This window comes from Phocoena sinus, chromosome 3 (genome assembly GCF_008692025.1).
Source record: "Phocoena sinus isolate mPhoSin1 chromosome 3, mPhoSin1.pri, whole genome shotgun sequence".
NCBI classification, from domain to species: domain Eukaryota; kingdom Metazoa; phylum Chordata; class Mammalia; order Artiodactyla; family Phocoenidae; genus Phocoena; species Phocoena sinus.
In genome coordinates, this window is record NC_045765.1 from 1,000,021 (window position 1) to 1,027,646 (window position 27,626).

At 60.4% G+C, this 27,626-nt stretch overlaps 2 protein-coding genes across 6 annotated transcripts; both read left to right on the top strand.

The window, feature by feature from the left end:
• Nucleotides 1-382: 382 nt before the first annotated feature.
• On the top strand, nucleotides 383-21,147 carry DAZAP1 (DAZ associated protein 1). Of its 4 annotated transcripts, none has more exons than XM_032625384.1 (12): nucleotides 383-659; nucleotides 7,690-7,730; nucleotides 8,214-8,380; nucleotides 8,654-8,719; nucleotides 10,181-10,291; nucleotides 11,117-11,165; nucleotides 14,159-14,241; nucleotides 16,567-16,720; nucleotides 17,652-17,681; nucleotides 17,781-17,921; nucleotides 18,696-18,872; nucleotides 19,462-20,237. In XM_032625384.1, exons 1-12 carry the CDS (start codon nucleotides 631-633, stop codon nucleotides 19,548-19,550), a joined length of 1,137 nt encoding a protein of 378 aa, XP_032481275.1. In that variant the 5' UTR covers nucleotides 383-630; the 3' UTR covers nucleotides 19,551-20,237. The 4 variants fall into 4 exon arrangements, with proteins under 4 accessions (XP_032481275.1, XP_032481274.1, XP_032481273.1 ...); XM_032625383.1 differs by lacking the exon at nucleotides 19,462-20,237 and adding an exon at nucleotides 20,250-21,147 and having other exon boundaries at nucleotides 397-659; nucleotides 10,184-10,291; XM_032625382.1 differs by lacking the exon at nucleotides 19,462-20,237 and adding an exon at nucleotides 20,250-21,143 and having other exon boundaries at nucleotides 398-659.
• A 3,011-nt stretch (nucleotides 21,148-24,158) lies between these two features.
• RPS15 (ribosomal protein S15) lies at nucleotides 24,159-25,967 on the top strand. Of its 2 annotated transcripts, XM_032625388.1 has the most exons (4): nucleotides 24,159-24,227; nucleotides 24,614-24,699; nucleotides 25,491-25,725; nucleotides 25,809-25,967. In XM_032625388.1, the coding sequence occupies exons 1-4, from the start codon at nucleotides 24,225-24,227 to the stop codon at nucleotides 25,920-25,922; spliced, it is 438 nt and encodes a 145-aa protein (XP_032481279.1). In that variant the 5' UTR covers nucleotides 24,159-24,224; the 3' UTR covers nucleotides 25,923-25,967. The 2 variants fall into 2 exon arrangements, with proteins under 2 accessions (XP_032481279.1, XP_032481278.1); XM_032625387.1 differs by having other exon boundaries at nucleotides 24,223-24,699.
• Nucleotides 25,968-27,626: the final 1,659 nt, after the last annotated feature.

A 27,626-nucleotide genomic window follows, 5' to 3' on the forward strand; every position in this document is an offset into this window, starting at 1 on the left:
GAACGTGGCGCCGAAGCCTCCCGCGGCCCGGCGGGGTGTGGGCGTGGCCTCTTCCCACGGCTGACCCCATGCGTGGCCCCGCCCCGCACTCGAGACTGAACAAGGAAGCCGCAGCCGCGCCTGCGCCCCGCGGTGCCTAGCCCCGAGCGCCCGGCCGCGCACGCGCCCCGCGCCGCCGCGCACGCACGCACGCTCGCAGCACGCGCACGCACGCGCCTCGATCCGCGCGCTCTCCTCCTCGGGGCGGGGCCGGCGCCGGCGCACGGGACTCCACTTCCCAACGCGCCCCGCGGCGACGCTTGCAGTCGCCGAGGGGGAAGGCCGTCGCGCGGCGGCCAAGCGGCGGCGGCGCGGGCCCCACCGCACGCACGCACGCACGCACACGGGGCGCACCCCTGGCTCCGCCCCCGGAGGCCCCGTGCGGGAGCGCGCCCGGGCGAGCGCAGGGCGGCGGCGCGGGCGCGGGGACGCGCGGTGACCGTTGGCGCTGAGGGGAGGAGGCAGCGCGGCCGCCGCCGTTGCGCAGATCCGGGCCGCGGCTGTGGGGAGGGCGCCGGGGCCAGTGACCTTCCGGAGGCGGGAGCGAGCCAGGGGGCCCGGACGCCGAGCGCCTTCGCCGCCGCCGCCGCCATGAACAACTCGGGCGCCGACGAGATCGGGTGAGGACGCGCCGGCCCGCGCCGCCGCCTCGGCCGGCCCCCGCCCAGACCCGCCCGGCCCGTCAAGGTCACGCCGCGGGGCCGTGCCGAGCCGGCGGCCGGGAGCCCGGGGGCGCGATGGGTCGGGGGCCCCTGGGGGGATCTGGGGGTCCGGACGCTCCGCCGCCTCGTGGCCGGGGACCCCGAGCGGGAACCGGGGGTCCGGGGAGTTCTGTGGGTCCGGGCGCCCCGCCGTCTCGTGGCCGGGGACCCCGAGCCTCAACGGGGGGATCCGGGGAGTCCTGGGGGTCCGGGTGTCCCACCGCCTCGTGGTCGGGGACGCCGAACCTCTACCGGGGGATCCGGGGAGTCCTGGAGGTCCGGACGCCCCGTCGCTTCCTGGCCAGGAACCCCGAGCCTCACCTGGGGGTCCCTGCTGTTTCCTGACTGGGGGAGAACCCGCCGCCGAGCCGGAGTTTACCGCATGGGAGACCCTCGATCGGGAACCCGGGGTGTGGGGGGGGTCCGAGGCACCTTGTCTGCCCCCGCGCCTGGATTTCTCGCGGGCTGCGGGGGGGGGGGGGGGGCGGAACCGTCCCCCGTGCTCTGTGCTTTTCCTCGGGGACCTCGAACAGGAACCTGTGGGTCCAGGGACCCCCCAGCCCGTGCACGAACCTGCGGGTCAGCGCACGTGGCGGCCCGGTCGGTGTTGGGGGGGTTCCAGTTCTGCCGCCGCCCAGCTTATTCCCACTCGGGACTCGGCGAGTGCCCACTCCCAACATCTACTCTCCTCCCAAGTGTAGTTTCGCAAACCGAAGGCCCGAGGGCCAAGGTCATGGGGGGCCGTCCCCGGTCTGCAAGCAGCGCACCCCGCAGTGTCCACCATCCCAGCGCCTCTGCGCCACCTGATGGGGTGTCCTGCAACTGTTGTTTTGTATGTTGCTGGAGCCCCTTCCTGCTCAGCCCCCACCTAACCCCCATGGGCGGGTTTAAGATAAAGAGAAAGAGAAACTTGGGAGGTGGACAGACAGGCTTGCTCCTGAGGTCTTTCTCCTTGGTGCAACTGTTAGTGAGAGAAGGTTTGTTATAGCTAAGTTTCCCTTTTAATTATAGTCTTGCTTAATGCTAAACGAGCTGGAGAGGAGAGTGATCCCACAGGAGCTAGGATATCCCATTCTGCCCTAGTCTAGGGGTTTGGTCTAGTTTTCTTTGCAGAGACTGGTTTCTACAGCATCAGCGTAATTTTACAGTTAAATTCTTTTTGCGGAGATGGCAAAACAGCCTGGGCTGGCTTTCCGAGGCCTTGTGTACATTTCTCCGAGCACTTAGCGTTGAACAGATGTGGTGTTTACAAAACGCTTGATTTGGTGAGTAAGTCATTGTTGGCTGGTGGGTGGCTGGCCTCACTGAGCCCCTGCCAGGTTCCAGCAGCACGTTACACCATAGGAGCATAAAGTGTGTTTTGTGAGCTCCCCACCTCCAGAACCCCACCAGCATTTAGAGAACCAGAAAGAAGGCGTGTAGCTCCTAGCCTGCCTTTGTTTAGGAAAGACGTACAGGCCACTGGAAGTCTGAGCTGTGTGTCGGGTAAGTGAAAAGTTGCAGCGCTTCCGCTGGAAACTAGGATGTGGGCAGAAAGAAAGTTGCGGCGAAAGGGGCAGGACCCTGAGGGAGCTGGCAGCAGGTCTTCCACAGCCACATGGGCCTCTTTTCCTGACAGCCAAGCCTTCTGCGGCAAGAGGCTGACTTCTTTAGGCCTGGGCTGCCGTTTCTCTCGCCTGGGAAGGAGGGTGCCTCCAGATCCAAGAGGCCTGCCCCTCGGTGTGCCCTCGAGGAGACGGCCAGACAGGGTCCCTGGCGGTTCACCCTACAGCTTGTACCCAACCCCCTGGGAGATGGTGGAGCAAGGATCCAAGGCTGGGTCTGATAGGGTCCCACCAGCTTGGCACCGCAGACCCACCCCAGACCCATAGGCAGCTTGGGGAGGCCGCAGAGCAAGTAGCAGAACCAGGATCAGGATCAGGGACCTGCCTGGCCGCGTTCCCCTTGCCACCCTGGTGAATGCACCCAGGTTACCTGGGTTCTAAAGTTGTAGATGGCAGGTGTCCCAGAAACTTTATTGCTTTGCCCCAAAACATTGGTCAGTTTCTGTTTTCTGTGGGAGGCTTGTTTCTGTTTGCTGTTGGAAGTCCGGGTCCACCTTGACTTCCTTACTCTGTGTGGCTGTTCTAGTTCAGTGCTCGTGACCTCATCCGGCTCCCTGGTGATGGGCCCTCTTGGAGTTTCCCGTGGGGGGGGGACCACCGTTGCCCACTTGGGGTGGTCACCGTGTGGGAGCGTGCATCATGCTCAGACGAAGTGGTAGCTGTGTTATGGGGATGTGACAGTCTCACTGATCGCTGACGACACCCACCCTCCCCTCAGACCTCCTTCGCTTTGGTGTCTGGTCAGCCCCTCCCGAGCGGCTCCCAGGCCAGAGGGGCGGCTCCACTGTCGAAGGTACCTGCGTCCTCAGGAAGTGGGTGGATGCCTGGGGTGCCGCCCCATCAGGGATCTGCCTTTTGAGTTTGAGCCTTTGAAGGCAAAGCTTCCCTGCGTCTGGACTGTACAGGGGCTGGTGAGGCCACTGCTTTTAGTTCATGTTTTCGTCATCTTGGTTGTCACAGTGGCCCGAGCAGAGCCGGGGCGGGTCTTGAGGGCAGAGGTCCAATAGGAGCAGCAGGTGTCACGTGTGGCCTCGTGGAGCCAGGTGCCACCGGCGGGCAGATGTCCTCCCTCCTGGGCCGCCCGGCGGGACAGGTGCTCACCTTGCTGAGGGCCAGGGAGCGGTCAGGGTTGTGTCCCGGTCTCCTCCGTGGCCTTGGAGAGTCAGCTTAAAGAGGGGTCCCCGGCCTGAGGTTCTGGGAGCTGACGTGTCATGGAGCCGGAGAGGAGTTTGAGGGGGGGTTTATCTGGCAGATGTGGTTCTGCTGGCGTTCCCCTGGGCTGGTGAGACAGGGACCCTTGGATGTGACTGAGGGGAGGGGAGGGTCCCAGGGCGAGGAGGGACCTGGGGGAGGGGAGGGAAAGCAGCACTGGGTCTCTGGAGAGAGGTGTGGGCACGGCTGCTCAGGACAGAAACGCGGGAGGTGGGTGATGGGGGGGCACATGAGGGCTCAGGTGACTTAGCACTGGAAGGGTCCTGGGGTGGAGCCTGTGGGTCCCTCATGGGCGTGGCTCTTTCTGGAATGGTTACTTGCAGAGGCTTTGAACGCAGAGAGCCTTCCGTTGAGCTCTGGCTGGCCCCGTGGGTGTAGACCGGGAGCACGCAGGGCCGAGCTTCCTGAGGCCTGTGGGCGTGAGCACCCTTTAGGGGGGCCGCTGTGTGGTGGGGCAAGAGGTGTCTCCTGCCCTGTAGGGGTGGGGGTGGGGGGCCTTTTCTCTGGAGCTTCTCTCTTGCATTTTGGAGCTGTCTTGGGCTCTGCAGGGTGTGGAACAGCATCCCTGGCCCCCACCCCCTCGGTGCCAGAAGCCACAGATGTCCCCAGACGTGGTCCAGTGTCCCCTGGGGGCAGGATTGTCCAGGTGAGACCCCTGTTTGGGAGCATTTGCTCTTTGAGGCCTGGTTCCCAGTGTGTCCATGCCGCTCACTTCCGTGGGTTAGGACGTGTGTCCCAGGACTGTTTGGACGCCTGTACAGTTGGCTGTGAAGCTGGGGGCTGCTCTGCTTGACTCCCTTCTGGTTCTGGCCGTTGCAGTGGGCCCAGCACCTGGACCTGGTGGCGTGCTGCCCTCTGTGCGGGGCTCCTCCTCAGAACCCCTGCCCTGGGTTGCGCTGGACCTCTGTAGCTTCAGCTCTGACCCCTCCCTTGGCAGGGCACACCGAGGCTTAGAAGGGTCAGGGGACTCGGCCAAGGTCACTCCCAGGGTGGCCAGGCTAGAACTGGGGGCACCCCTGCAGGGGAGCGCGGCTGTGTTTCGGCGGAGGTCGCTGTCTGGGGGGGCTCCGGCTGGCGGGGGTTGGTGGGCTGTGGTGTCTTTTGGGAGCTGGTGCGCCTCCCACGTGCTCAGCGAAGGTCAGCCCAGGCTTTCCATGTGTTGTGCGGCCCCATAGTTTGTGAGAGGTGATCTCACCGGCCGGTGGAGGGAAGCCCGGCCTGCGGAGTGAGATCCCTGCCCCGACCACTGTCTTTGGGGTGTCCAGTCTGTCACAGCAGAAGGGCTGGAAGTGGGGTGGTTCCCTGGCTGCAGAAAGGCGTGAACACAGGCTGTCGAGGAGAGGGCCGCCTGCCGGACCGTGTGAGGGGTCCTGGCCTTGGCCCCCTGTCCTCCTGGGCGCGGCATGTGGTGCCTGCCGTGGGCAGCCTGGGCCGGGAAAGCCACCGGAGCCTGACTTTCTGGTGTACATACCACACAGTTGCCCTAAAGTACCCAGAGCAAGGACAGGGGAGTCATCCAGAGCAGGTTCCCATTCAGCAGCCGGAAGAGGGTGAGTGTTTCCCAGACCCAGCACCGGTCACTTGTGCCACAACCCCTTCCTGGAGGAAGGCAGCGATCCCATCCGGCAGTTGGGGTGCATACCCCGGCAGCCAGCGCTGACTGCAGACCTCCTCTCGGGTCTCCAGGGATGGAAGGGGTGTGACAGAGCCAGGAGGTCCCCTGGGGGCGGGGGCGGGGTCTGTGGGAGGGCCCCCCAGTTTCCAGCTTCAGCTGAGTGATGACTCTGGCACCCTTCATAGCAGGGAAGGGCTGGAGAGAGGCTGCCACGCAGGGTCAGCTGACCCTTCACTGCTGAGTTGTGTGTAAACGCCCAGAAAGGCCTGAGGTCATCTGTGCCAAGCAAGTCTGTCTGGGCCACCCCCCGACGGGCAGCAGGGTGGCAGAGCCCGGCGCCCTGTGCAGGTGTGTTTGGCTGTGATACCAGCGATGGCGCCAAGTCTGCCTAGAGCCCCGAAGTCCCTGCCACCGCGTGTCAGCGAGGTCTCCCTGGGCCTTCCGGAACCTTCCATCTGCAGACAGGGAGCAGGAGGAAAGGAAATATATAAAGCACCCAGCACAGCGCTGGCATGGGGTCTCCGGTCACATAGAGCTCTCTCCTGTGCCAGCTGTGCTCCTGGCATCTTCTCAGGGGTGAGCCGCTTTCGCCTCCTAGTTTATATAACTTGGGACTCGCAGAGCAGTGACAGGAGCGGGGGCACAGTCGCCACGATCTCCTCACGCCAGCCCCGCTGCATGCTTTCCATGCCACGTTCCAGCCCTGTGCGCCTCTGGACGCTCCTGTGTGTCCTGTTTTCCAAGAACAGAAACATTTTCTAAATACAGCACAGTGATAAAATCAGGAAGCACATATCAACACCACATCATCATCTAATACACAGGGCAGATTCCGGTTTTGTCAATTTGCACAGGTGATGGCCTTTCTCTCTCTTTTCCCCTTAACGTCTGATTTTGAAATTTAAACGAGGGCTGGAACCTGGACTGGTCAGACCAGTTCCTTCCTCCTCGGCGGCACGGGGGTTGGGTTGCTTGGAGGGACTGGCTGACAACCTTCCTGTCCTGATCACATGCAGGCTAAACAGAGGTGGGTATTCCTCTAAGTGAGTTGGCGTTTGTCTCAGGTTTTTTGAGAATGCTCCAGCTCCTTTGTTTCTTCAAGCTGCTTTTCCACAGCAAACCCGTTTGTGCTTGTGCCCAAGGCCTGGGCACAGAGGCGGTCCATTGCCAGCCTCAGGGCCCTTCGGTCATTGCCTGCCTGGGTGCCAGGCCCTGGGGCAGTGGGGCACAGCTGCGGGCTGTACTCCCCAGGGTCTCTGGGAGGCAGGAGGAGCCTGGTCTGACCTCGCAGGGGTGCGTAGGGGACAGGACAGGAAGGTCACGAGGCCCAGGTGTGAGCTGGCCTCCCGATCCAGAAACGCGCTCTGTGTCGGGGGACGGGGGCATGTTGAGGATGGCAGGGGCCACCTGTCTGGGGTGGGGAAATTGTTTCTTCCACACTGAGTTTCTCTCCCCCAGGCAGAAAGCCGCAGTGGGAGGGACCCCTGAGTGCGGCTAGGGCCACTGCCCTGCAAGGGTCTGTCCTTGCATCCCGGCTGCCGGTTTTCGGGCGCTCAGGGGGCTCAGCGCGCTCAGCCTCGGGGGGCTGTTTTGTCTTCACGCCAAGCAAGGTGGGGTTGGCTGTGGATGGGGACAGTGCCTGGGTGCTGTTCCGAGGGTGACGGTGTCATTCCTTTCCCCATGGCAGCAGGTGGGATGGAGAGCCCCGTCCCCTGCCTGCCCTATCACACCTGCCCCGGATCGGGTTGGGAGCCTGCAGCACAGGGCACCTCTCCGTTCACTTAGGCCCAGCCAGCCTGAAAGTGGCGGGCAGTGGAAGGCTCCTGGGTTCTGGACCCGCCCTGGGACTATGTGGACACTAGGCAGGGAGGCCACCGGAAGTTTTCCTCTCAAACATTCTAGGGCACCTGTCCAAAAGGACAGCCCGGGCCACCCTGCCACGTCTGAGCTCCAGGGACCTCCCCAGTGATTTGTGGGTCCTTACTTGTGATCACGTGCTGCATATCCCAGCTTTGTCCTAAAGCCCTCATCCCCGCTGTCGTCCGAGTTTGTTGCGTGGGATCTCAGCTCTGGACTTGGAAAGCTTTGGTGTTTGCTGAGCAGTTGGGAAGCTGCCCCGTGATCCTGCTCCCAAACTGGCACGGTAGGGGGTGCCGTCGGTCTCTCTTTTCTTACTGTGGTTGAGGTCAGCGTGTACATGCGACTTGGGATGTTCTAACTCTCACTCCCGCCCCGTGGGCAGATCTTGGAGGCCTCTTTCATGCCTTTGACTGATGAGGCTGGGCCATGGTCGTGCCCCGGGTTACCACCTTAGGGTAGGCCAGATGGTCGGCACCTTGGGCAGAACCCTCTTTTTTTGCGGGGGGCGCTGTGCCATGCAGCCTGCGGGATCTTAGTTCCCCGTCCAGGGCTTGAACCCAGGCCACGACAGTGAGCGCCGAGTCCTAACCACTGGATCACCGGGGAGTTCCCAGGGCAGAACCCTCTTGACCCTGAATGTTTTCTCGTTGCATTGCAGGAAGCTCTTCGTGGGCGGTCTTGACTGGAGCACCACCCAAGGTAGGTGCGAATGGACCTCTGTCTTTGGATTGTGTGAATTGTCTTTAATTCCTGACTTATTTATTGTCTTGGTTTCTGGGAAGGGGCACTTGATCAGGAGTTGATGGGGGCAGAGATGAATGATCGTGGGCTTTGGAACTTGATCTCGTCCTGATGCTTCATGGCCATGGTCATGGTCACAGTCGGGGAGGGTGGCCAGCTCTGAAGGCAGAGGCTGTTGGCGTGTGGAGGTGGAGCCAGGAGGGCTAGGGATCCGCTGGCTCTGCCTACTTAGCTGTGGCCTTTTTTCTTCCCGCGGAGATGGGGTGCACCTTCCCTTCCCTGGCACCCCGTCCTTCACCCTCTCTGCTGCCCCCATGTCAGTGGATCAGCCAGTTTAAAGGTTCCTAGTTGCACACTTTACAGGTCAGGCTGATGGGCTGGGAGTGTGTGACCTGCCTAATGCCCCGCTGTGCATGTGCGTGTGTCTCGATCTTTGAGCAGAGACGCTGCGCAGCTACTTTTCCCAGTATGGAGAGGTCGTGGACTGCGTGATCATGAAAGACAAGACAACCAACCAGTCTCGAGGCTTTGGGTTCGTCAAATTCAAAGACCCAAACTGCGTGGGCACAGTGCTGGCCAGCAGACCACACACCCTCGATGGCCGAAACGTGAGTGCCGGTCCCCGAGGAAAGCTCTCTGTCTTGTTGTGTGTGGCTCCTGGGCGTGCCTCTGTGCCCGAGCTGTGCGGTGTGTGTGTCGAGGACTGCTTTCCCGTGGGCTTGGTTTGAAGGGGTTAAGGCTCTGAGCTTAGACTGGGCGCTGGGCCAGGATGCGGCCCGGGCCACCTGATGGGCCCTGTGCCCCTGGCCCTGCTGCTCACACCTTCTCTCTGGGGGAAGCAAGCCTCCTGTTCACCACTGCTCCTTTGAAACTTCCAACAGATCGACCCAAAGCCCTGCACGCCTCGGGGGATGCAGCCGGAGAGGACGCGGCCGAAGGAAGGCTGGGTAAGGGGCTGGGGGTTCCTGCTGGGTGTCCCGCAGCCGCTGATGCGAGGGGAGCTGTGTCTCCGACCTGGGTCCTTGCTCACTCAGACTGAGCAACAGGAGGGCTTCCGGCATGAGGTTGAGCAGCTGAGAACGGCTCGGGTCGATTCGGTGTTGGAAGTTTTTTATCTTGTAACCGAGAAGTGTCTTATTAGTCTACCTTGCAAACGACGGCTCACAGCCATCTGTCGTTAGGAACCTTCCGTCGTATCCGCGCCGACTGCTCCTGGCCCCCCACCCCCCACCCCCCACCGCTCAGCACTCTGCGGACTGCTCCCCTCCAGGGAGGAGGCCTGCTGAGTTCAGAACCCACCTTGGGAATCTGAGCCACGTGTGCCCCCCGGCGCCAGGCCGGCCGTCACCCGGAGTGCCCTGTCCTCGAGGAAAGCCCTGCTGGACGGGCTGGCCTGGGGGCTGTGCAGGGCTGGGGCCTGGGCACCTGCATTTCCATCAGGGGCCTCAGACCAAGGGCGTATTTTTCCCGCTTTCTGTTAGGAAATATCAAATACAGAAAAAGAGTGGTACAGTGAACACCTAAATAAAACACTGCCCAGATTCGTCAGTGGTCAGCATCAGTGATCTACACAGCCGTCCCTCGGTGGGATCTGCGGGGACTGCTTCCAGGACCCCCGAGGTGACCAGAATCCACAGACGCTTAAGTCCCTATGTAAAATGGCCTGTAACCTACGCACGTCCTCCTGTACACTTTTAAACCATCTCTGGATGACTCACGATACCTGATACAGTGTAAATAGTTGGCTGGTGTGCGGCAAATTCAAGTTTTGCTTTGTGGAACTTTGTGGAGTTTTTTTTTCTGAATATTTTTGATCCACGGTTGGTGGAATCCAAGGACGCAGAACCCGTGGCTGCGGAGGCCGGCCGTGTGTGTACCCACCTCCGCGCCTGCTCCTGCCGCTGGCACCCTGCCCCCACGCCCAAAAGTGCAGCCTCTGCGTCCCCAGCTGCTGGTGTCTGGGGGGGTGGGAGGAGGTGGCAGCGCGGGGTGTCCACAGAGAGCGGGGTCCGGGCCAGAAGGCGGAAGAGGTGGCAACTGAGCCTCAGTTACCAGAGCTTTCCAGCTTTCCACCGTCTGTGCGTCACCAGCTTACACACTGCCCCTGGAAGCGAGCCTGGTCTGCCAGTTTGGTTTGTGCAGGCCACCCTGGTACTCGTTCTCCTCTCCTAAAGCCCTGGGTTCCACACCGCAGAGCTGGCAGGCGCCATGGGTGGGCGTGCTTGGGGCGCCCCATCCTCTGTCGGCGGGTGGACGCGTTCATTCGTACAGCGGCCGTTGCGGTTTTCTGGACTCACTGGGCTCCTGGGGTGTCTGGTCCGACCTTCAGAGGCCATACCGTGCACAGCAGCGGGGAGTGTCAGGAAGTTTCCCCACGTGAACTAACCATCTTCTCCTCCTTGAAACAGCAGAAAGGACCCAGGAGTGATAACAGTAAATCAAATAAGATATTTGTCGGTGGAATTCCTCACAATTGTGGTGAGACAGAGCTCAGGGAATACTTCAAGAAATTCGGAGTGGTGAGTTCTCCCCGCGCCAGCAGCAGGTCGGTCAGGGCGGGAGTGGCGCAGCCCTGTGTCCTGGGGAGGCTGAGCCTGGCACAAAGCAGACCAAAGCCCCATCCATTCCCTGCGTGGCCAGTTACCATCCCAGGAGAGGACTTACTGTAAATGGGGCAGACTGACCTCCTGGAAGGCCCTCGGGTCGGTTGTAGCCATTGTGGTGGGAAGCGCTAGATGGTGTCAGGAAGAAGGGGCTGGGCTTGGGTGAGGCTTCCGCCCGCTCCCCTAGGATGGGGGGCGGGTGGGTTTGTTTTCTGGAAGAGGCTAAAAAACTTTGGGGAGCTGAGTTCTAGCGGGGCAGACAGGACACAGGCAGGGCTTAGGGGGCCAGTGGGCTGGGAGGCTGTCCCCTCATCCGAAGCAGAGACACGAAGTCCCCCCAGGCTTCCACCGGCCACGTGTGCCCCGGCTGCAGCGTGCTTGCCTGGTGGTACCTGTTTGTACCCAGGGCCTGGCAGGAACTTGTGCGGAGCGGACGAGGAAGGGAACGTGGTGGCCCAGCCAGGCCGGGGACTCTGATCCCGGGTGGGAGGTCCTGGTTCTCGTCTCCCTACTGGAGCATGGGGCCTGGGCCCCTGGTGACCCGCCACCTACCCTGCCCCGTGAGCACCCCTCGGCCTGCTCTCGGCCCCGTGTGTCTCAGAGCCCAGGAAGCTGGCCTTTTGCCTCGGAACTTCCTGCACTCGGCAGGCAGTCCCAGGCAGCGGGGGCCGGGAGTGTTGTAGGCAGATGTGCCTGTGCCACCTGCAGACCTGGGCCCTCAGACGCCCATCTCCCTTCCAGGTCACGGAAGTGGTCATGATCTACGACGCGGAAAAGCAGAGGCCTCGAGGTAAAAGAGATGGGAGTTTGTCCCTGGCCTTCCCCTCAGATGGCAAACTATCTCACAATTAGGTGGTGGTTGTAGCGAGCCTTGCCTCAGGAGAGGGTGGTTTGGAGACTGAAGTCCGTTCCCACGCAGCCCCAGCCTGTCTGCTTCCCAAGGGCAGGCGGTACAACCTTTTTTTTTTTTTTTTTTTTTTTTTAAGCTCGTTCTTTTGAAGTTTTTACAACTTGGCATGAATTTCAACATGGTTTATGTTTTTAAGGGTGTCCCGAAAGATTAGTCTTTCTTTTAAATTGTGAACTTCCTCAATTACGACTGTCTCCTGTTTTGAGTTCACTCCAGCGAAGTCAGGAGTCTCATTTCATGTCGTCAGGCTAGGTCTGCCCCAGCTCGGCTTGAACGTGGAGTTCCCTTGATCCATCCCATGCTTTTTTCTTCTTTTCTTGTTCTTTTTTCCGTAAGTCCCCTAAGTCGGCGGGGCGGGTGGGAGGAGGGCAAGGAGCCGCCCCAGCGCGCCCGCACCAGCCTCCCCCAGCCGCCACCTGCACGTCCACTGTGGTTTGCGGGGCTGGGACACTGGGCGCCCAATTTCCATGCCCTTTGTTTTTCTTTCTTTCTTTTTTTTTTTTCCCCCCCTGGCTGCTGCTATTTGTCCCTGCCTTTGTCCCTGTTTTGGTTCCTGAACCGCTTTTGGGCCGGCCTTGTGAGCTAGGTGCGCCAGACCCTGCGGCCCCTGCCCAGCCCCTCGAGGCATCCAAGCGTGGCCGGCGCCGCCCACAGCATGCGCCCGCCATGCTGGAGAATAGTTTGCCATTTGAACCTCATCCTCCTTCCTCCGTGATTAAGTAACGTATCCTCACTTCATGTCGATTAAGCTGTTAAGTCTTAGTCTTAATTTTAATGTAGACGTACATGCTTAGTGACATACTTAAGTGTTTCATAGTAAAGTACAGTAATGTTAAGTAAGTTGTTTTTCCTTTTCTCTCTGTGAATTGTTTGTGATTAACGATATCTCTTTAGATTTCTTTTCTCCAGGTGCTAAATTATATCACACAGGTACAGGCCAGTCCCGCAGTCAGAGGAGGGAGCGGGCTTTGCTCCAGTGGGGTGTAAACGAAGTTTCAGTGTGTTTCTGTTCCGCTTCCTCAGCGGTGATGTCGCCTCTTGACAGACAGACGCATCCCTAGAAGCCCCGCCCCGGGGCTCCTTCCCCACGACTCACCGCCTCTTGCACTCTAAGGACCGCGAGCCCTGTGGCTTCAGACACTCCTGCACTTGGAGAAAACGTTCACTTTTTCACATGCCGTTCATCACCCATGTTGTGTTCCACCATTTGCCTCTGATCTTGGGACGCCTTGGGATGCGGGGGTCCCGAGGCTGCTCTTAGTCACCCCGTGGGCCGCCTGTGGTCCTCAGCCCGGGCCCGGGGGCGCCAGGTGGCCGGGGCGGGGTCTGGGCAGGAGGGGCTGCGGGAGAGCGCTCGGGGCTCACCCCTCGGCCCTGTTCCCATGTAGCTCCTGCCATCATCCTCCGCCGTGGGGCTTGGCGAGTCCCCGCGCGGCCCCCAGTGCTAGGCGGGTGGAGGGTGGGAGCCGCGCCAGAGCCAGCAGTTGGTCAGCGGGCTCCCTGAGAGCTCGTCCCTACTTTCTCTCCTTCCTGAGTCTTCTCCGAAGCCTCCCTCCCTCCCTCCCTCCCTCCTTCCCTCTCTCCCTCCCTCCCTGTCCCTCGGTCCATCTGAGGCTCCTCGTCCCCGCCCCGGGCTCAGTCCCCACACACCTCAGCCGCTGCCTTTGCTCCCTCATGCCCTCCTGCGTGCCTGCCACTGCGGCCTGTCTCCTCTGGTCTGTTCACATTTCCTCCCCACGGGCGTGTGCAGGTCCTGTGTGCGTGTATCACGCTCAGGCATGCGCGTGTGCGGAGAGGGCGCGCCTCCCTGAGAGGCTGCCGCCTACCGTTCTGAGCTGCCTTCCCTCCTCCATCCTTCTCCCACCACAGTTCTGCCAGGAGTCTTTCCACACGGTCCACACAACTGTGCTCCCGCATCCTTCTTTGCTCAGCTTGAGAGGCCTGGAGGCAGCTGCTCCTTCCTGGGCCCTCCCTCCCCTGCCTCCAGGGGCTGCCCCCGCCCCCTGCGTCCACCTCCCGCGGTGCTCCGTGCCCCTCCCCCCACACCCATCTTCCGCCCCTTCTGGGCCCTGGCCCTTCCCCTGGCCTGTCCTTTGTTGTTCGGGGTCTTCCGGCAGCTGCCGTGGGGGGCCTGTAGTGCTCAGCACAGATGGGCCCTGGGGAGCCAGAGCAGCAGCCTGAGGGCTGGACACTCCACGCTAGCCAGGCAGCCGCGCTCACCAGACCAGCAAACTTCGTTTATACTGCACTCTCTTGTGTTTGGGAAACGCTAAATTGTTTTTCCCTTTGAAATTGTCCTTTTGATGACATGGTGCCTCTTGCTCTTGCTGCCGACAGCAGTGTTTGACCTGCTGGAACCCACTGTGGCCTGTATCTCTGTGTATTTATGCAGCTACGTATAGATAGACACCTGTATACATACGTACGTTACCTTGGCAGGACTCCTCGGGCTTACCCAACAGCGTTGGGCAAGCTTGGCGAGGCTCTAACTGGTAGAGACGTACCTCTGTTAAGGCGCTAGAACAGTGTACGGCTGCTGTCAGCACTAGCTGCAAAGCGACTGCCAGCCGAGGGGGAGGACCCTGGGTTTCAGAAAAGCAGAAGCGCACCCACGACACACTTGGGGCTGCCCGCCAGCCGGGCCCTCAGCGCCCTGCTGTCCGGGCGGCTGCTAACATGCGCCCCTGTGGCTCCAAGGTCATCTCTGTGGAGGAAGCGGCCTCTGGGCTGAGGCGTGCTCGCGCCCCACAGCCTCGCACACTTGCTTCGCTGAGACCCTCGGTCGATCCCTCGGCCCGTCCCTAATACTGTTCATCACCCTGTTTTGTGTCACAACACCCTGCTACCTTGATTCACTCTTCGTCGTTGGCTAGGTTTTGGATTTATTACTTTCGAGGACGAACAATCAGTGGACCAGGCTGTCAACATGCATTTTCACGACATCATGGGCAAAAAAGTGTGTAGTTGTAGTTTTATTTTACCTTAAGACCAAACTAAGTCTTAGGCAACCTAGGGATTTCACTGGAGAGGAAATCCCTGGACAGGAGGAGGGCCGGGCTAGTCATCCCGGGACCCCCAGCTGGGGGTCGGACCCGGTTCTGGGAGCCCCTGGCTCTAGAGCCCCTGGGGGGCGGCCGGCGGGGCGGGCAGGCTGGCGTCCAGTGAAGTCACGGGTTGCCTCAGGCTTGGTTTCAGTGACCACTCCTTCAGATGTGTGTCCCCTCCCCTCCCCTCCCGTCCCACGCCGGCCCCGTAAAGTGCCGGCCGTGAACCTTTGAGAACAGGTTCCGTGTAAAACTGAAGGCAACGTAAACATCCTGAAGGATTGGTTTTCAAATTGGGTCACTTACTGTGAACTCGGTACCGGCCACATGCTCCTGATAGTTCTTAACTCCATGCAGTCAAGTGACCTCTGGTGTTTCATCTTCATACTGTGTTGCTGCCACGGAGGGAGCCTCTCGGGAGGTGGCCCGACCCCTCATTTTCCGGCCCTGAGCTTGCTGAGAACTCGGCTCTCACCTGAGTAACTGGTGGGGGGCTGTGCAGTCGGCCAGGCTGCCGCCCCTCCCAGGCCCTCGGCTTGTCCTCGTCCCCTCGGCAAGCCCAGCCCTTCTGCCGGAGCCCTGCGTCGGCTGAGACGTGGAGGGAGTCTGGCCCCAGGGGCAACCCCCGCCCCCCCGCCCCTTCGCTTTACAGATGGGCGGCTGACTCAGTTCCACGCGAACCTGACTGTGCAGGAGACACAGTCACGCTCTCAGTTTGAGACGTTCACTGACGCTCCTAGTTTAAGGTTAGCTTGCAGATTCCAAGGGTGTGCGCTGTTACGAACACACGTTCAGAAGAGCCCGTGTCCCATGTTTTAACGTCCTGTGGCGTTTACAACTGGGGAGGAGTGAGGTCCTCCTTCAGGGACAGAGAGGCCCGCTCAGTGCACGGATCTGCTCCCAGGGGCAGAGTCCAGCTCCAGCCCCGTCTCGAAGGGCTGGGGCCCACGTGTAATTAAAAGCTAAGGGCAGAATAGGAAGACTAAAAGAATATATATACTTCTTAAATCACAGGGCTGCTTTGCTTTGTAAGCAGGAACTAAATTCCCTTAAGGAAAGTGTGAAGACTCATTAATTTGAGTTCTTTGAAATGGGTCCTCTGGTCCTGCTTTCGCACCGCCCTGAGCTACTGGGGATTTTGTTCCTGTCCATGGAGCATCCTCGGGGCATCGGAAGGTGGGGTCTTTGTGCCTCTGTCCCCTGCCTGTCTGTCCTCTCCCAGGAACGCCTTTAGGCAGAATTGATGGGACTCTGAATACAGGATGCTTGGCGCACCAGGCTGTGAGACCCCAAGGACGACTCCAAGTGAATTCATTGTCTCTTTCTCCTTGCTAAAATTTATCCTACAAACAAGAGTAACTGGGGATTCTAGAAGGCTAACGCAGCCCTGGAATCGGGGGTCTTTGCTGTCAGTCGGCCCACATTGGAAAGGCTGTGTAGGCGGGGCTAGGCCTGGTGGGATGGGTACCTCCGTCCCCTTGTCCCACCCTCCACATGCTGTGGCTCCTGGCACGTCCAAAAGCGGAAGGGTCCTGGGCTGCTGACCTAACACAGTATGAAGATTGCTTACTGATTCAAATGTCCATTTTATTGCATGTTTGTTTACTTTTTTTGTTAGATGTAATGTAAGATTCTCTTATCACATCCATTCCCTCTGACATTATTTTGAGTTAATTGAGATTCTTTAAGCGTTAGCCTGGGGAAGGTAAGTCTTTATCTTCCATTAGACATTTTAAATAAAAAACCTAAGTAAACCAACTGTGTTTCTCAGGTATGAGCTGAAGGGCGAAGGCAGGGCGGGGGCTTTGGAGAGGGCCTGCAAGGCTGGCGGGGGGGGGGGGGGGGGGGGGGGGGCCGAGAGGAGGGCCACGATGGTTGGCTGAGCCTGACCTGCGTGACCCTGGGTTGACACTGACCCTTAACTTGACTGAAAGGCCCCTGTCACGCACAGAACTCTCTGCGGACTCTTGGCCCTCAGCCCTGCTCTGCAGTGGGTGGGGCTTCATGTGACTTACAGCTGGATCTGTTGTACCTGAGAAACATTTTTTAGACAAAAGAATTATAAAAACTTTTTTAAGAAAAAAAGTTACTGGCCTAAATAAGGTTTATAGTTAAGTATTTAGTTTTAAGTCATAATAAGATGCTAAGTGTAGTTGTAAGTTATCTGAGGGTGTGTCTGAAGGGAAGGGGGTCTGAGACCCTCAGCATCTCCCTAAACCAGAGCTCGATTTGTCTAGGTGGAAGTTAAACGGGCCGAGCCACGGGACAGCAAAAGCCAAGCGCCAGGCCAGCCGGGGGCCAGCCAGTGGGGCAGCCGGGTCGTGCCCAGTGCCGCCAACGGCTGGGCAGGTCAGCCCCCGCCCACGTGGCAGCAGGGGTATGGCCCGCAAGGTAAGGCTGGCGTCCCTCCCGACGGGCCCATCCACAGCTGGGACGCGCCCACTGGCACGCGCGCGGGCTGTGGGGGCCGCAACCTGCGCCAGGGCCCCTCCCTGTCCAGGGCTGGGTGGGTCTGTCCCGTCTGCCGCCCATGGGCGCTGGGAGTGCTGGGCTGGTGCCTCCGGCAGAGGTCGGAGATGTGTCTCCAAGGGCAGGTGCCACAAGGCCGGAGTGGGAGATGGACGTGGCTGACTGTCTCGCAGGCTCTGGTCGGAGGCTCTGGGGAGAGCGGGGTTTCCACCCAGCAGGGAGGAAGCATGGAGTCCTGCCTCTTGAGCCCTTTGGGTCTATTCCAGCTCCCTGGGCTGTGGGCCCTCCGTGTGGGGCTGGCAGAGCTTTTACGGACAGCTTTGCGGGGAGGCTTGGGGTGGCCAGGGGCCCCGAGCCAGGATCCAGGAGCCTCCATTCCCTTTAGAAACCTAGAGAAGGACACTGTCCAGGGAAGGGCACCGGGCTCCCCCAAGCTCATAGACCCGTTTCTGCATGGCTCCAGGCTTTATTCCTGGTCTCTCCAGGGCTGGCTTTTAGAATGGTTTTTATTGCGAAACAAGCCATGGCTGTAGGGGACCGTCTAGTGAGACCAGGTGCCCTCACACCCACAAGCAGGGGAAGAACCAGCGCTTGGCCGGAGGCCGCCCTGGCTTCCTGCCTCCCAGCCTGAGTCCCACACATGCGACTGAGTCCCTGCTCTGTGGGCGTCCCCGCCCTCCCGACCGAGGGGCTGCTTGGAAGGGCTGGGGCCATGCGACCCAAGGAAGGCTCCCCTCTGACGTCTCCCCTGCACCCGTGATGCATCAGGACACCAGGTCCCGCGGGGGGCGGGGGTCCCCCGTCCACGCCATGGCGCTGACGCAGCACCCACCCCTCTCTGTTTTCCCTGCAGGGATGTGGGTGCCAGCAGGACAGGCGATCGGTGAGTCCCTGTTGGGAGGAGATGGAGAGAACAGGGTGTGAAACTGGTGGATGGGGCTGGGGGCTTCTGCCCGCCCTCATCCTGCTCTCTGTGTTCCAGGTGGCTACGGACCGCCCCCCGCAGGAAGAGGAGCCCCCCCGCCGCCTCCGCCCTTCACCTCTTACATCGTGTCTACCCCTCCTGGAGGGTTCCCCCCTCCCCAGGGCTTCCCCCAGGGCTACGGCGCGCCCCCGCAGTTCAGTAAGTGGCCGCGGGCCCTGTTGGGGGGTGGCGGGGGAGGGGGCTGGGAGTTGTCGGGCACGGAGACCCTCCCCCTCCCCCACCCTCTTGCTCACCTTAATCCCTCGGGACCTGCTCTCCGTGCTTCACTTGAGGGGGCTTGATGCACTTGCTTTGTGCCCAGCTGTAATTGAAGAGGCGCCTCTGGAGGGCTGGGGCGGGCCTTCCGTCCCCCAGCACCGTGGGTAGAGGGGGTGTGGCCACACTTGGTGACCGTGTGTCCATCAGGAAAGAGAAGTGCCTCACCTGATCCTGTAGGGCCAACAAGCAGCCACTTGAGTGTGTCGTTCGGCCGGCAGGAAGTGTTTTCTGCCTTCCTTCCCTCGTGTTCCTTGGGGCGGCGTGCTCAGCGGCCCCCTGTGGCCAGGGACCCGGGACTGGGCAGTGCAGCCCTGTAGCCCGGACCAGGGCCTGCGGGCCACCTGATGACCGCGTGTCCTTACAGGAGGGGCGCCTGCTCCCGGCCCAGCCCCCGGCCAGTTTCATTTCTGATGAGGAAGAGCGGGGCGCCCTTCATGGACGGCTCACAACTTTCCGCCTTCCCAAGGCTACCGGGCCTGCGGCCCCGCCCCGCTAGGCGTGTGCTGCCAGGCTGGCCGCTGGTGGGGGTCGTTTCCTCGGCTGTGGGCCCGGCCTGTGGGCGTCCTTGAGGCCTGGCTGCTGGGTGGAGGTGGTCTGGGCGGCTCCCTGAGGGCGAGCACCGCGTCTGTGTCTGTCTTTCCTGTCTGCCTGCAGGTTTTGGCTACGGGCCTCCACCTCCCCCACCGGATCAGTTCGCCCCCCCGGGGGTCCCCCCACCACCGGCCACTCCGGGGGCTGCACCTCTGGCCTTCCCGCCGCCTCCGTCTCAGGCCGCCCCGGACATGAGCAAACCGCCGTCGGCGCAGCCCGACTTCCCGTACAGCCAGTACGGTGAGTGCCTCGCTCCCCGCATCCACGCACCGCGGGGAGAGCTCGAGAGACCCAGGCTCGAGCGGGCCTGAAGCAGGCGCTTGGTTTCTGGGGTCTCGGCCAGGGCGCTGGTGCGGAGGAGCGTCCGCGGCTGGCAGACGTCCGGGGCCTTGTGCCTGGGGGCGCCCCGGTGGGCCCTGCCGCCTTGGGTGTCTGGTTTTGTAGGGCGCAGGGCGGGTGTGAGGGCCGTGCGACGTCAGCATTGTGCGTCCCCAAGGGTGCTTGCCAGGTGGATGCTGGAGCCCGGGGTCCGCACCCATCAGAGGAGCTCCTGTGGGGACAGGGTGGGCCTGGGGCTCTGCTGGCGCTGAACAGACGCCCCCAGCACCCCTACACCGCACGCTCTTGTTCCCCTGGGGGCCTTGCCCGGCCGCGGTCCCTGAGCATGTGGGTTCTCGCCTCACCCGGAGTAGGATGTGGCGGTGGTGGCGGGTGTGGGGTCGCCGGCCCCCGGTGGGGGTGTGCGAGCGACAGCGCGTGTGCCCCTCCCCGCCCCTGCTCCTCTGCCGAGGCCGCCTGGGGCAGTCAGCCTGGTCTCGTCTCTTGCCAGGCCTGGGTACCTCTTCTCCAGAGCCGCCAGGCTTCGGCCCTCACTTTGTTTACACTCTTATGGTCAGGCTGAGCAGTGATGTGGCCTAGGTAGGTGGCGCCTCCTCCTCCACGGTCCCCACTGCCTGCGCCCGGGCCACGATGTCGCCTCCTCTGCCATCCTGGGCGGGGGTGGACTCGGCGGTGCCCTCGGGGACGGGCCCTTGCCAGGGCAAGGATCTCGGCCGGCCACCGCCCCGCTAGCCCCGAGCTCTCCTTCCATGGGGCAGCACGGTGGGCGTTTGGGCCCCCGGGACGGCCCCCTCCACCGTGCATGGTGTGGGTCTGCTCCTGCTTGGAGGAGGGGCTGCCCAACCTGGAGGGGCTGTGCAGGCAGCACCGTCAGGGCCAAGCTCTGTACCTGTACCTCAGGCTGGCCTGTCACGTTTCCTCCCATCCTGAAATCTGTGCTGAGTCCACCCTGTGGTCCACCCGAGGACAAACTTTCTAGAAGCCTGTGGTCCACCAAGGCAGGCCAGATCATCTGTGTCTCCAGGCTCAAGGGCCTCTCTAGCCATGAGGGCAGGGCAGTGAGTGGGGAAAAGGGCTGAGAGCAGATGGGACAGACGAGGGGTCCGAGGGGTCTCAGAGCTGCTTTTCTTTCTGTGCAAGACAGCTGCCCAGAGTCCTGCCGAGGCTCCCAGGTGGGCCCTCCACCCTCCGGGTCCATGCCTTGCCCCGCGCAGGGCCCTGGCCATGGGTGCCAGTGGGAGCGGAAGTGGTCCCAACTCACTGAGCCCTTCCCCGCAGGTTACGGACAGGACTTGGCGGGCTTCGGACAGGGCTTCTCAGACCCCAGCCAGCAGCCCCCCTCCTACGGGGGCCCCTCGGTGCCCGGCTCGGGGGGTCCCCCCGCCGGCGGAAGTGGCTTTGGACGCGGTCAGAACCACAACGTACAAGGATTCCACCCCTACCGACGCTAGCCGCAGCACCTTGAGGATGTCGGGCGGCTGAGGCCAGGATTCAAACTTGTGAACTCGTGACAATCACAAACTTGGGGAAAATACCAACTGGAGCGTGGGGGGCTTCTGGCGGTGGCTGTGGGCATCTGGACCGAAGTTTTTAAACGTATTATTTCTCTAACCCATCAGCTCAATAAAAAAGTCACTGGTTCAACAACAGGGTTAAAAAAAGTCTTCAGCTTTAATTCAAAACTTCAGGTTTCTTTTTCTTCCTTTTTTTTGCAATTATTTTCCTGAGCCTTTATTTTACCGTATATTGTAAACTTTTATGTTAAAGAAAAAAATATACATTTACAAATTGTGAGATTTTTAAGAGAAATTTTCTACAATGTATACTCGCTTATTTTTTAATTTAAAACAGGGTTTCTGTCGGCACTGGTGGAGGTGAGGGGCGTTTTTAGTCCCTCACTCCTGGCTTTGAGGGTTGGGACTCGTTGGTCCAGAAACTCTGGGAGCTTAAAGAAGAAATCTACTGAGTGTGTTTTGTTTTTTGTTTATTCTTTGCTTTTGTCGACTGGCCTGCCTGGCCATGTCTGCAGGTGCGCCGTGGGGCCACGCTCGCCTGCGTCCGCTCTGGCGTCAAGGACCAGGAGGAGGCCGGGCCAGCCCATCTCCTGCGCTTGGGGCTTTAGGGCGTCCCCGCTGACCGATTTGAATAAAGAAAGTGCGTTTGGATTAGAAACCCACGCTGTGTCTGTTATTCCCTCTGCTTAGAGGAGCCCCTTTCCGTGTGGGGAGCCCGGGCCCTCTTCGGCAGGTCTGGGGCTTTGGGGGATCTGGTCTGGTGGTGGTGGGGGGCCTGGTCAGAGCTGCAGACGCACTGTGAGGGACCCTGGGTCCCAGGGTTCAGAGGCCACTTGCCGGGCTCCGAGGAAGAGACGTCTGCACACATGTGGGTGGGGCTGGCCAGGCCACCCCCGCCCCTGCGGGAGTGACACCTGGACTGTGGCCTCGGGCGGGCCGCTCATCTTTCCATGAAGTGGGCCGTGGACATGGGTTGGGGCTGTCGGCACCCCCAGTTCAGGGCCGGTGGGGTGCAGCTCAGGGAGCTGAAGGTCGTCATGGTGGGCACTTGATGGGGCCCAGCTGTTGTTCACAGGGCCCGAGAGGCAGGGCCAGGCCTGGGCAGTGGAGCAGCTCGAGTCCTAGCCAAGGGGGATCCCAGAGGTGCAGAGGGAACCTGGGGGCCAGGGAGGTGGGGTGGGACGAGTTCCCACCTGCAGAGTCTCCACTGCCACGTGAAGTGACGGGGCCGTTCTGTCGTCGTAAAAACAACAATCAAGATTTCAGAACATAAATCCTGGATGGCTCCAGTGTGCCAGGCTTGAGAATGCGGTGAACTAGACAGCCGGAGAGCCCCAGCCCAGTGCACTTTGAGGGGGAAGGGAAGCTTGGCTCAGCCTAGAAAGCCAGTGAAACGGGTATCTTCTCCCCCAGACCCAAGACGACCCTCCAAGACTGCACCCCTCCTCCTCCCATCCCTCCGGTTCACAGAAGCAGCAGGGTCAGGCAGAGTGGGGGGCCTCGTGCCCGCACCCTCCGGTCCCCACCGCGTGTCGTCGTATTGTTAAAAGTTAGCTCCTTACATCAGCAAGATGAATTCTCTGCAAAATTACAGTCTCTTGGCCAAAGGGTGCCGTGCAATCATTTAAGGGCCTTCCAGCCAGCCAGGAGCTCCCAGGACCACGTTTGCCTCCATAAACTTGGGCAAGCCCGCTTCGCACCTTCACACCCTGATAGACACTTCCTGCAGTCCAAACACAGTGATTGTACCCACTGGGGCACGGAGGGACGTCCCCTCCTTCGCGTGAAGCCTAATTGGTTACCGCCCCCCCCCCCCCCGCCCCATTGTGGGAATGGACTGAGGAGGGCTCAGACTTCCCGTCCCCTCCAGGCCAGCCCCAGCTCCCCCCAAAGCCACTTGGTCGGTAGGGGGCTGGAGACAGTCACCTCGTGCCCCACACGCAAACTGAGTGAGGCGCGGTGGAGTCATGTGGCGGGGGGGTGGGGGGGGGGGGGGGGCATTGGCCTTTTCTCTTGTTTTATCTTCTCATTCCTACCTCAGGGCCTTTGCACATTCACTCCCTCTTCCAGGACCTCAGCCTCCCTGCAGGGCTGGTTGCATCCTCTATCTATTCATGGGGCTTACTCCTGCCAAATGTTTAACTGTTTTCTATGTATCACGTCTTTTTGTTCTTGTATGCCTCTGTTAACGGCTTTCTTTTGCATTCAGTGACTATTTTCTAGTGTAGCTAGAAAATTAATTCTTTTAATTTTTTTCATTGTGCTTTTTGAGTTTTTTAGGGGGTTGTTCTATAGTTTACCACACACATCTGTTGGGTTGCTTTTTACTGTGACAAAATATGATTGGTAGGGGACTTCCCTGGTGGTCCAATGGCTAAGACTCCACACTTTCACTGCAGGGGACACAGGTTTGATTCCTGGTCAGGGAACTAAGATCCACAGGCCACGCAGCCAAAAAAAATTAAAAAAATACAAGATTGGCCATTTTTAACTGCTTTGTAAGTGCACAGCTCAGTGGCATTAAGTACGTGCACATTGTTGTGCAACCATCCCCGCCCCCCCCCCACCCCCGCATCCATCTCCAGAACTTTCTCTTCCCAAACTGAAACTCTTAACTCCCCATCCTCCTCTCCTAGCCCCTGACCCCCACCATCTACTTCCTGCCTCTATGGATTTGGGTCCTCTGGGGACCTCACATGGGTGGGATTATACAGTATTTTGTCCTTCTATGTCTGGATTCTCTCACTGATGTCCTCAAGTTCCATCCACATTGTAGCATGTGTCAAAATTTCCTTCCTTTTTAAGGCTCAATTATATTTCACTGTGTGGGTGGACCTCATTGTGTTTATCCCTCATTCATGGATGGACACTTGGGTTGTTTCCACCTTTTGGCTACTGTGAATCATGCTGCTGTGAACATGGGTGTGCAAATCTGTTGGAGTCCCTGCTTTCAGTTCTTTGGGGTATGCACGCAGGAGTGGGATTGCTGGGCCACATGGTACCACATACATCTTAATGTACCAGAATTGCCTTCAGATGGACACTTGTTCCAGTGACTATTGAAAGCGTACTCCTACATAGCTCTCATCCCTCGGCCCGTCCTTGCTCTTCTTGTTAGACATATTACATGCTTATGTGTTGCAAACCTAGCACTGCAATGTTGCAGTTGTTACTTTATATCGATATAAGTTCGTCTGTTAAAGGCTGGCTGGTCCCTATCAGGGAAGCCGTTTCTGACCATCTGTGCAAAGCCAGTGTCCCAACCCCCCGAGTTTCCTTTTGGCTCTGATATCTGTATGACCTTGTTTCTTACGGGTCTGTCTCGCCCACTGGGACGCGAGCTCCCTAGGGGAGGGCCAGTCCCGAACCCAGACAGCACGCTTACTGCAAACAGGCACTCCATAAACACTTTTTTACGTGGATTTCATTATGGAGATTAAGGAGCACGAATATGAGTTTCCAAAACGGGCGGCGACGCGTCCCACGTCCCCCAGTTGAGGAAGGGGCTCCCAAATACTAGGCGGCCGGCTCCAGCCTGGGGGGTCCGAGCACCCAAGGTTGGCAGAGGCTCCTTTATTCCTCGCAGCCAGAGCTCTGGCCTCCGGACAGCAGAGGGCGCGCGTCCTCCGTTGGGAAAGCGGAAGCGGAAGCGCGCGCAGCCCGGGGGCGGGGCACGTGAGAGGCCGCGCGATAACTGCGCAGGCGCGGAAAGGACGATCCTTTCTGAAGAGCCGACCAGATGGTGAGTATCGCGGTTAATGTGTCCGTTCGGGGCCCATCCGGCGCCATCCGAGCTCTGGCCGCGCAGTGGAGGCCGGGGTCAGGCCGCGCGGCTGCGGCAGCCTCCTGCAGGCTTCTGGAACCGCCGCCGGACATGGGGGCGCGGGGCGGGCCTGCTGGGTGTCGGAACGACCCGGGGCAGGGAAGGCCTGTGTCGGCCCGCTTGTCCCAGCCGAGCCCCCGTAGCCCCGGGCCGCCCCAGGACGGGCCCGAGGTGGTGCGTCCCCGTGGGCTTCCGTGCCCGGGAGGGCCGCACGTTTCTCGGCGGGAGCCGCGGGCCCGGTTATGCCGCCGCAGGCTGGGAGATGGGTCTCGGGGTCCCGCTCACCAGTATCCCGGCCCGCGCAGGCGGAAGTGGAGCAGAAGAAGAAGCGGACCTTCCGCAAGTTCACCTACCGCGGCGTGGACCTCGACCAGCTGCTGGACATGTCCTAGTAAGTGGCGGCCGGGCAGGGGAGGGGGATGGCGGCGGCGGGGGTGACCGAGGGCTGGGGGCTGCGGCCGCGGTCGTAGACCGTGTGTAAAGGAGAGGGCGGGGCTGCGTGCGGATAAAACTCCGCGTGGAGACGTTGAGGATCGAATTTAAAAGGATTTCTGTGCGTCCTCTTTGGACGTGTTTTCGTTCACTCGGAAATGTAAACGCTGTTCTAGCTCGCGAGCCTCTTGAGATCGGGCAGCTGCAGGCTGGGATTTGGTACGTGGGCGGGAGTTTGCCGATCCCTGGTCTAAGGTTTGGCTGGAGGAGATGGAAGCTTTTAGGCAGGGTGGGTGCGACGACCTGGCCCCCAGATGGGGAGGGAGGCTTGCGGACAGCCAGGGACGCCTTTTTTCCTGGAGGTGTACGCGGGTCTGGCTCGGAGGGACCGGCTTCCTGGGGGCACAGCACAGGGTCCTCGTTGGCTGTGGGTTTCTCAGGGTGGCCCCGCTCCTGGGTTCTTGAGGCCTTCGGGGCAGAGCAGTTTGCCCGTGAAGTTCGGTGGCTTCGCCGCCTCACCTGAGCTACCTCTTTTCCTGGCTCGGCTTCCTTGTTTGTAGACAGCGGGGGCGGGGGGGGGCGGTTCTTGAACCGGAGGGCTTTATCCCGAACATTCGGCGCGGGTGCCGTGGGCCCTGGCCGGGCTGCGAGTGTTGCTTTGAGGGCCCTACGGGAAGCGGGAATGTCAGTGGGCGGGCGGTGAGGGTGAGCCGGGTCTCAGGCCTCCCGCTCTGTGCGCTGTGCCTGCAGTGAGCAGCTGATGCAGCTGTACAGCGCGCGGCAGCGGCGGCGGCTGAACCGCGGCCTCCGGAGGAAGCAGCACTCGCTGCTGAAGCGGCTGCGCAAGGCCAAGAAGGAGGCGCCGCCCATGGAGAAGCCGGAGGTGGTGAAGACGCACCTGCGCGACATGATCATCCTGCCCGAGATGGTGGGCAGCATGGTGGGCGTCTACAATGGCAAGACTTTCAACCAGGTGGAAATCAAGGTGCGTGTGGGCTGTGCTGGGCCGGGGTGGGCGGGGCGTGGCCACCCACGCCCGCCTGACCACCCTGCTCCCTTCTTCCTCAGCCCGAGATGATCGGCCACTACCTAGGCGAGTTCTCCATCACCTACAAGCCTGTGAAGCATGGCCGGCCCGGCATTGGGGCCACCCACTCCTCCCGCTTCATCCCCCTTAAGTAGGCTGCTGGCCAATAAAGGTAGAGACTTGTCTAGTCCTGAGTGCGACCAGTCCTTCCCACGTGTGGTGCTTCTGGTCCACCCCCCAGGGAAGGGGGCTGGGCCTGGTCACAAAACCTGGAGGCTCAGGTGGGTCACGGGCCATCGTTGGACAGCGTGTGGCCCTGGGTTTCCTGCTGTAGACACAGCCCCTCGGGTAGGCTGAGGCTAGGGAACGGGTGGGTTGGGCTCTGTGCTAAGTCCCGGGATGTCCAGGGGCCTGCGCTGCCTGCATCGGTGCCTCCTCTTGGCTCTCCCTGTGCTCCTGATCAGCTTCCGAAAACCACAGTAACCCCGGGGCCCGGAGCCTTGGATTGAGCCTTCCTGGGGTGTCCTGTGGGTGGGGTCTCCACCGTGTTCCCTAAGTCTTCCTGGTCAGATCTTGTTTCCTTCACGATGGGAAAGATGGCAGATGCCCCAGTGGATGGACAGGCACCGTGACTGTCCAAGCAGCAGTGAGGCCCTAAGGGGTCCCTACGACTTGCTGATGGGATGTGGAAGAAAGTGGATGGGACTCCCAGGTTCTGGCCTGAGCTACTGGAAGGCTGGAGTTGCCATCAGCCAAGGTGGGGAGCAGGGGGGTGTTCTGCAGGTGGCCTTTAGGCACCCAAGTCTGCGCCTCAGTTTAGAATGTGAGGGGCGGCCACAGTCCAGCCATGGAGATGGGGAGGAGATGATTGAAAGGAGCTTCTCCCCCTGTGACTGCTGCTCTGGGTTCCTTTCCCGGAATTTCAGTTTTAACGTAATTTGCTTGTGCTGTTATATCTTGGTCTGGAGTTAAATTGAACAGAAAGCACAGCTCATCGTTTGTAACCTCGAGTGGAGAAGGCAGGACACAGATTGCGTGACAGGATTAAGCACTCGGGTTGGCCCAGTTTGGCAGAAGGACCCAAGTGACGAGACTAGATTCTCTGCAGTCTGTCTCATGTCCCTGATTCATGGAGGGCTCCTTTAAAACCCTTAAGGAGAAGAGAGCAACCCGTTAGGAACAGGGCTGATGTATAAACAGACAGACGTCAAAATGCTGCTGGACCTCTAGTTCCTAACACGCGCACATGCCAGGAGCCAGAGCCCTGCAGAAACCATGAGCTTCTGTGGGCTGAAAAAGGACAGGTGGGCCTGACCTACACCTGGCAGGAGGGAAGGATGAGTGGGGAAGGCAGCCCGTGGGTCCAGCGCACTAGATGGGACACCTGGGTGATGGCAAAGGTGAGAAGTGAGGGGCTGGCAGCCCATTCAATGGATAGAACACTGACACGCTTGTGGATGGCCCCCTGAACCTGATCGGGCTTCAGAAGAACCAGCTAGAAACTTGAATACATCACGTGAGGCTTGGGTGAGATTAGCTGTCTGCCTCGCAGTGAGTTTAAAGGCCTTTGTGAGGGCTGCCATGGAAAGTCTCTGGGCAACATGGACCAGATTCACTTCAGTCAGAACAGGACCTTGCCTGCCCGGCCCCACAACTGGAAAGGAAGTAGGTAGCCTCCCTCCACTGTAGCCTCAGTTGCTTTTTGGAAATTCCATAATTTAAAAGAGCAATTGGGCTTTACCTGGTGGAATAGTGGTTAAGAATCCGCCTGCCAACGCAGGGGACACCAGTTACAGCCCTGGTGGGGAAAGATCCCACATACCGCGGAGCAACTAAGCCCTGCGCCACAACTACTGAGC

What these genes read in the sequence shown, in the direction of transcription:
- DAZAP1 (XM_032625382.1), top strand. Translation starts at nt 631, where the DNA reads ATGAACAACTCGGGCGCCGACGAGATCGG. An exon ending in TGACTGGAGCACCACCCAAG is followed by an intron (nt 7,731 to 8,213) that starts GTAGGTGCGAAT and finishes ATCTTTGAGCAG; the next exon opens with AGACGCTGCGCAGCTACTTT. An exon ending in CGGCGCGCCCCCGCAGTTCA is followed by an intron (nt 17,922 to 18,695) that starts GTAAGTGGCCGC and finishes GTCTGCCTGCAG; the next exon opens with GTTTTGGCTACGGGCCTCCA.
- RPS15 (XM_032625387.1), top strand. Translation starts at nt 24,551, where the DNA reads ATGCCGCCGCAGGCTGGGAGATGGGTCTCGGGGTCCCGCTCACCAGTA. An exon ending in CAGCTGCTGGACATGTCCTA is followed by an intron (nt 24,700 to 25,490) that starts GTAAGTGGCGGC and finishes CTGTGCCTGCAG; the next exon opens with TGAGCAGCTGATGCAGCTGT. An exon ending in TCAACCAGGTGGAAATCAAG is followed by an intron (nt 25,726 to 25,808) that starts GTGCGTGTGGGC and finishes CTTCTTCCTCAG; the next exon opens with CCCGAGATGATCGGCCACTA.